Consider the following 7,204-nt stretch of genomic DNA (forward strand, 5'->3'; position numbering starts at 1 on the left):
ATATATATATATATCCACATAACACTTTGAGTGAAAGTTGCATGTCTTAGTATTATTTTTGTGTTATTTCCCGGTTTAAATTAGATGATCAATTCCAGATTTTCTCTGTGGTCTCATATTTTTGGCCTCCACTGAATGTGATTTAGTCACTTGGGTGACATGCTGTATTTGTGTGTTTTAGTGCTTAGAAGGTGCTAAAGGGGAGAAAGGAGAGAAGGGGGAGTCGGTAAGTGTGTGTGCCAACCTTGTCTTGGAGAGAGAGGTGATCGAATTTTGGTTCAACAGGCTTCACTGAAGCAGAGGGGATATCTTGATACTATTTCTAGCTATTGATTCACCCATTTCTCATTCTCTTACATTTCAGGGTCTGGCTGGCAACTGGGGAGAAGCTATAGGAGTGAAGGTAAAGGAAGACACCACCGTGTTGATATGACTGTTAATGAGTGCAGTAGAGCTTGCAAGCAGCTGATCTCCATTTCTGTCTGTCTGTCACTCTCATACACATACTCAGGGTGACAAAGGGCAGAAAGGAGAAATCGGAGCCCCAGGTCTGCCCGGAAGTCCAGGCAAAGACGTAAGTAGCTAGCATTTGATCTGAAAGTCAAAGATGCTCATATTTATGTCCTACTTTATGTACATTATGTATACCAGCTCCCCTCCTGAGTCTCCTTCAGACGTGTTGATGTATTTCAGTGTCTCACTGCAGGAATATACTCAAAAGACAATTGTATAGCATGCACAGTATGTCTCTGTGCACATATTTTAATTTTAAAAGGATGCAAGAGTCCCTTTCCTTTTATATTGTTTAAAGTGGCTCCATATATTCACAGTGATCTGCTGCAAAAAGCATGATGCATTAGACTCTTACCCATATACTCACTGCTGCCTTTTCTTCTCATTAGATATCTCTTTGGGTGTTAAATCTTTTTAATGCTGCATAGATTACATAAGCCAACAAAGAGCCACAAATCAATGCAGCCTCATTGATTCTTTTAAATGGATAGTCAGGTCGCATTACACTTAATCTTTTCTATTCTGTATACAAAGCATGCTAAGGGGATGGCGGCTATGGCCAAGCTGACTAATTCCATATTTGGAATTTGCTTTTAAACTGTTTATCTATCTAAGCCTCGAGTCATCTGTGAACTGACTTGTTTGATTCCTGTTGGAGGGTTGTTATATAAGCAGTGTGATACTGCCAATGCCAGCGTTTGAAATGAACTCAAGCTAATGATCTTTTATTGGTCTTGGCTGTCACAGGGTCGAGCTAATCCTATTTGTGTGGTGGGCCCTAAAGGACAAAAGGTAAAACGGACTGATCCTCTTGGGATTAATTTAATGGTTTTCTGGGATACTATAAATGAACTAGTTTTGTGGTGTCATTATCTTTAGTGCTTGTTATGCACAGCAAGTGTTTCTCAGCGCTGATTAATTCACAGGGTTTTCCTGGTGTAGTTGGTCCAGAAGGGCTTGCAGGAGAACCAGGCCGGCCAGGACCTCCAGGACCTCCTGGAGTTGGGAAACCAGGACCACCAGTAGGATGATTTATCATTTAAATACAATATTTATAGACAATATTTTTGAGTTTATTGGATAGAAAATAGAGCCGACCTCCAAAAACTGGAGCTGCAAAAATCTGCCAACTGCAGAAAGTTTTTGAGTTTCTGAGAAAAACTGTAACTGATTTATTTATTTATTTATTATTATTATTATTTATTTTTGTATTGTCAATCAATGTTTTTGGAACAACTTTTCAGCTTTGTTTTGTTCTGCCAATACATTTTCATACTTTTTTTTTTTTTTTTTCCCTCTCATTTCTGAATTGGCAAAAATCTAAAATAATCAGACTGCTATAATATAATCAGGCTATATTAAGAATAGTATACTCCTCTGCATACTACATTAGCATTTATGCAGTATGTATGTGTTCTGCACTATCACTATTCCTGTAGCATGAATGTGTAGACCTACAGCATTTGCTAGAATATTTGGTATACAGCAGAAAAATGCAACACACTGACCTGTTGACCTTTAATTTACAATGATCAAATTTAATTAAAAATGACATTTTGTCACTTATTATTTGATCAGACTGACAAGAGTTTAAATATTTTACACCAAAATTGGATTTTAAAAAAATGAGATTTTGGGGTATTTTGAAGTATACACTAGTGTTCAAATGTTTTAATAAAAGATTTATTCAGCAAAGGTGCATTAAATTGATCAAAAGTGACAGTAAAATATTTATAATCTTACAAAATATGTATATTTAAAATAAATACTGTTCTTTTGAACTTCCCATTCATCAAAATATCCTGAAAAAGTGTATCAGTTCCCACAAGAATATTAAAGAGCACAACTGTTTTCAACAAAAGTAGTAAGAAATCATCATATTAGAATGATTTCTGAAGGATCATGTGACACTGAATACTGGTGTAATGGCTGCTGAAAATTCAACTTTGCATCACAGGAATAAATGACATTTTACATATATTTACTAAAATAGAAAACAGTTATTTTAAATTATAATAATATTTCCAAAATATTACTGTTTTTACTGTTTTTTGATCAATTGCAGCTTTGGAGAGATTAAGAGACTTTTTTTCAAAAACATTAAAAAAATCTTACCAACCCCAACCTTTTGGTCAGTAGTGTGTATATGATACAATTTAATAATCAACATATAATTTGATGTCATGTGACACACTGTACATTTTGTATTCTAATGGTGTTAAAGCATCTATTGTTGCATATTGTGCGCTGTTTAACATACAAAAAAAAAAAGGATACTAAGCATTTTACAGTTATTAGTATACTAGTTTTTTATTTTGTCCCCTTTTACCTCACAGGGGCCCCCTGGTGGACCTCCAAGATCTAAAGGAGAGAAAGTATGTTTACTAATATATGTTTTCCTGCTTTGACCACAAAGTGATCAGGATGTTAAATATATTTTTAATGAAAATGTACCATTAGCTTTCTTGAATCCATTGCAAAGTTATATCTAATAATAACAAAACATTCTGTCCATTTCTAGGGGGATTCAGGGATACCTGGTGAAGACGGAAAGCCTGGAGAACCTGCAAGTGCATTTTTTTTTTCTCATTTTGACCTATAGAGGGATGTCAATGTGAAACGATGGCGTGTGCTGAATCGTTAAGACAGAAGATGCTAATTATCCTGATTTTCTATCACTATCCTGATTGTTCTGTCACTGTAAGCGACAAAATATGTTTACTATCATCAGCACCATAATTAATTTTATTACCACTGGAGCTATCAGCGCATAATTTGCATTTGCAACTCAATGAGCTTCTGCGGTTCTAATCTTCATGCATACCCAATGACGTGGTTTGTTTTGCTGACAGGGTCCGAGAGGTCCTTGGGGACCTAAAGGTGAGAAGGTAAGTCTAAGCAGTCCGAGTTTGAGATTCTGCTTGAAAATTACTGTTGCTTGTTATGAGTCTGCTCAGAATTCACAGAAAGTCACAGTGCATATTCTTGACTGTTATTGCTTTATTTTTAAAAGTTACAGTTCCACCAAAAATTATTACACATAATTTACTTACTCTCATGTTGTTCCAAACTCATATGACTTGCTTTCTTGCTTGTGACACAAATGTCCAATGCCATTTTCTCCATAGTATGAAAGTCATACCTGTGTTTTTTTAGCATTATTTATATACTAAAGGGTTGGGTCCGAGTCCACCTTGTTGAGTCTGAGTCAAGTCCTGGTTTTTAAACAATTGAGTTTGAATAGGAGACCTGCATTTATGTATTTTTATCTTAATTTTATGTTGTTACTTATTTTTTTTATCTTTTATGTTACACATGAATTCATCTGTACTCTGAAAAATGTTTGTGTTCAAAATGTCAGAGTCTGAGTTCATTCATAATTGCAAGTCAGAGTACCCCAACTCTAATATACTATTATTATTATAATAATAATTTGTATTAACATTTTGAATTTCATTTTAATTCTAGTTAAATTTTTAGTCATTTTGTTATGTGCTTTTTGTCATTTTTTATATGACTATTTATGTTTAATTTATTTTTATTAATTTTTTTTTTCAGTTTTCATTCAGTTTCTTTTATTATTATTTTTTTTGTATTTCCATTTAGTAGTTTTAGTGTTTCAACATACCTGTATTTCAGTAAGGGTTTTTAATTTCTGTTTACTTTAAGTTTTTCTTTTAATTAGGGGTTCAAGCGTGTAGTGCTGAAACCGTATTGTAATTGTTAGAATGGCCAAGGATCAGCAATCTCCACATAAAACTGATCGGGCAGACCAAACTGTAAGTCGTAGAGACTTGAAACTTGGAGGGATTGTAGTACTCACACCGTCTACAACGTCACCCAGGCATGCCCCAATCGGCCTGACGGGGGTGCTACAGAGATCAAAAGTACAAAATTGCTCATAACTCTCCTAAAACTTTAGTCGCAGGCTCAAGTGCCTTATGTCGTTGGAATCATTGGCTCACGATGGACAAAACACATGGCATTCATCACCCTGGTGAAATTTTTGGGTATTTTGGATTTTTTGAAAAACCTACTTTTGGAACCTAACCAGTTCAGAAGTATTCTCTGGAGAGTGAATATCAATAATTATCAAAAAAAAATTTAACTTTCAACTCACCGTCACAAAGGGATGCCAAAACATTAGAAAGGGGCAGGGCCACTTTTACTAAAGAGGGGAAAAAACATTAAAACGGCTACAACCATGCAACCATTTGTCCGATCAACATGAAAATTGTATGCAGTGTCTTTGTCTAAAGTGCCACAGGTGTCTATATGGACATTTGTGTATCTCAAAAAACATGGCCGCCATTGGCCAATGAAGTTTGAACACCTACTGGACAAGGTTAACGGAAGTCGATCGGAATGAAACTCAGTAGGCCTGTTTGACTCATGGCCCTAAAGGTCTGTGAGATATTTGAAAGAAATCAGACTCTGCGGGGGTGATATCACATTTTTCAAGGGTGTAAACGACTGTATATTCCGCGGTTTTTCACACATACACATAATATTCATATCAACTGATAGACCTCCTCATTCCGAACAGCTTTGCCTCTAGAAACACTGCTGTCAATCAAATTGTTTGTTAAATAATTGAGATTATGTAGCTATTATGTAAAACTATTTTTGGGAACTAGTACTAGGTTTTTCGCTCAATCTCGAAAAAAGCACTGTGGTACAGTTATCTGGACTCTCTAGGTCTTGACCCTTTTGGGTAGCTATAATATACCCAAAAGCCTATAAAGTCTAAATGAAAACTCAAAACATCACGAAACTAGGTGAGCACATGCAACAGGTGATTCTAAACAAGCATGCAAAGTTTTATGGAGATCGGACCACAGGTGGTGCTATAACAGTTAAAAAGGCTTCTAAACGTCTCAGGTTACACATGTAACCATGGATCCCTGAGAAGGGAACGAGACACTGCGTCCTCTAGCGGTCACTATGGGGAACACCATAGTGACCACTAGAGGACGCAATTCAAGTTCCCTTGGAAGGGAAACACTCTATTTCTACGGTAAATGACCTCAAATTGCAGAAAATGTTCATATATTCACGCATACACTAGATTTTCACATCATACAATCGATCTCCTCATTCTGAACAACTTTGCTTCTAGGACCACTGCTGTCAATCAAATTGTTATTTAAATACTTGGCATTATTATTAAAAAACCTTCTTTTGCGAACTACTCCTAGGTTTTACACTCAACCTCAATAAAACAACTGTAGTAAAATTATCTGGACTCTCTAGGGCAATAATTATCAAAAAATGTTGAACTTTCCTATCTGGATGGCTGTAACAGGGTCATTTAGAAAATGGGTGTTGCCAAATATACCCCAAAGCCTATACATCCTAAATGAAAACTCAAAACTTCACAAAAATGGGTGAGCACATGCGGGAGTACAATTCTATGGACACTGAAGGTCAATAATTATCAAAAAAAAAAAAATCAACTTTACACTTTGGTTAGCTATAACAGGGTCATTTTTAAAAGGAGCATGGCCAAATATAGGCTTAAATGCCTTAAAGTGCTTGAACCCTGTTAATCGCTGCTTGCAGCTGTATTATTTATATTTTATTTCAACTTTATTTCAATTAACAAAAATATTTTTAATAGTTTTAGTTTTAGTTAACCATAATAACCATAATAAAGTCATACAGGTTTAGAACAATATGAAGGTGAGCAAATGATTAGAGAATTTTCATTTTTAGAGGAACATTCCATTTAATATGCTTTTTTCTGTCTTCAGGGAGATCCATGTGAACCATGTCCAGTGGTCTCTTCCAACTCTACTGGCAACACTGTGGCCTTTCAGAGCAAGCAGGGACCTAAAGGAGAACCAGGGGCCCCAGGCAAAGGAGAGCAGGGTCCACCTGTGAGTTCACTCTCGAAACCACTGCTTGTGTTTATCACAAAAAACTAGAAACAGTTTAGCATGTTTGATTAAATGTCACTGTTTAGCATCCTGAAACTGCTTTTATCTTCCAATACACAATTCGGTGCCTGGTAGACACTTAATCATTGCAAAATATCCAGCTGACAGTGCTGTTCACCTCAGTGGGCCCGCCATATTTGTGTTTGCCAAGCTCAATGAAATAAGCCAACAATCAGCGAGGTCTTTTTCTCCTGCTGTTGTTGTGTTGAATGAGAAATGCTGTCGCCATTCCACTACCCTCTCGCAGGGAGAACATATTTTCTATCATGCTTCATTATACCTTAAGAAACATTGAGGTCTCTCTTATCATCCATGAAATCCATAAACTTTTCCCCCCTCAAAGTTTCGACCACTTACTGTGTCAGATTTAATTTTACTCAATGATTACGGTAAAGGCCTCTCCATTTTTTTAGCCTATTAAAATTTCTCCTCTCTGTTCTTCAGAAAAAATTCTGACAAAAAAAGGATTCTATGCAACATACCATAAAGCGCTTGTTCGCATTTCTCTGTAATGATTTCCAATACCATCACAATATATTCCTCATACCTATTTATGGGACAGAGAGTGAGAGTGTGGGATGCAGAATGTGATTGGGTGCAAATGCGGGACATTTACAGTTGCGGTCATGATTAGCGAGACTGATGCTGATACTTGTATGCCTCTATTTTCATAGGGCCTTGCAGGACTGGATGGTAAAGCAGGACAGAAGGTGAGTTTTTTACTACTTACTTGCTGTTTCTTACTGCATAGA

The 7,204-nt window shown here is 36.2% G+C and overlaps 1 protein-coding gene across 1 annotated transcript in view; it reads left to right on the forward strand.

The window, feature by feature from the left end:
- LOC107712760 (collagen alpha-1(XVI) chain-like) overlaps window positions 1–7,204 on the forward strand; it is a 61,236-nt gene that overhangs the window by 25,333 nt on the left and 28,699 nt on the right. Inside the window, exons 12-21 of the mRNA XM_016518098.1 lie at window positions 182–226; window positions 365–403; window positions 512–574; window positions 1,261–1,305; window positions 1,440–1,535; window positions 2,850–2,888; window positions 3,035–3,079; window positions 3,366–3,401; window positions 6,267–6,392; window positions 7,127–7,162. Of these exons, the coding sequence (XP_016373584.1) occupies window positions 182–226; window positions 365–403; window positions 512–574; window positions 1,261–1,305; window positions 1,440–1,535; window positions 2,850–2,888; window positions 3,035–3,079; window positions 3,366–3,401; window positions 6,267–6,392; window positions 7,127–7,162 (570 nt within the window). The remainder of the gene's footprint in view (window positions 1–181; window positions 227–364; window positions 404–511; window positions 575–1,260; window positions 1,306–1,439; window positions 1,536–2,849; window positions 2,889–3,034; window positions 3,080–3,365; window positions 3,402–6,266; window positions 6,393–7,126; window positions 7,163–7,204) is intronic.

This window comes from Sinocyclocheilus rhinocerous, unplaced genomic scaffold, assembly GCF_001515625.1.
Source record: "Sinocyclocheilus rhinocerous isolate Xijiao unplaced genomic scaffold, SAMN03320098_v1.1 scaffold1590, whole genome shotgun sequence".
Taxonomy (NCBI): Eukaryota; Metazoa; Chordata; class Actinopteri; order Cypriniformes; family Cyprinidae; genus Sinocyclocheilus; species Sinocyclocheilus rhinocerous.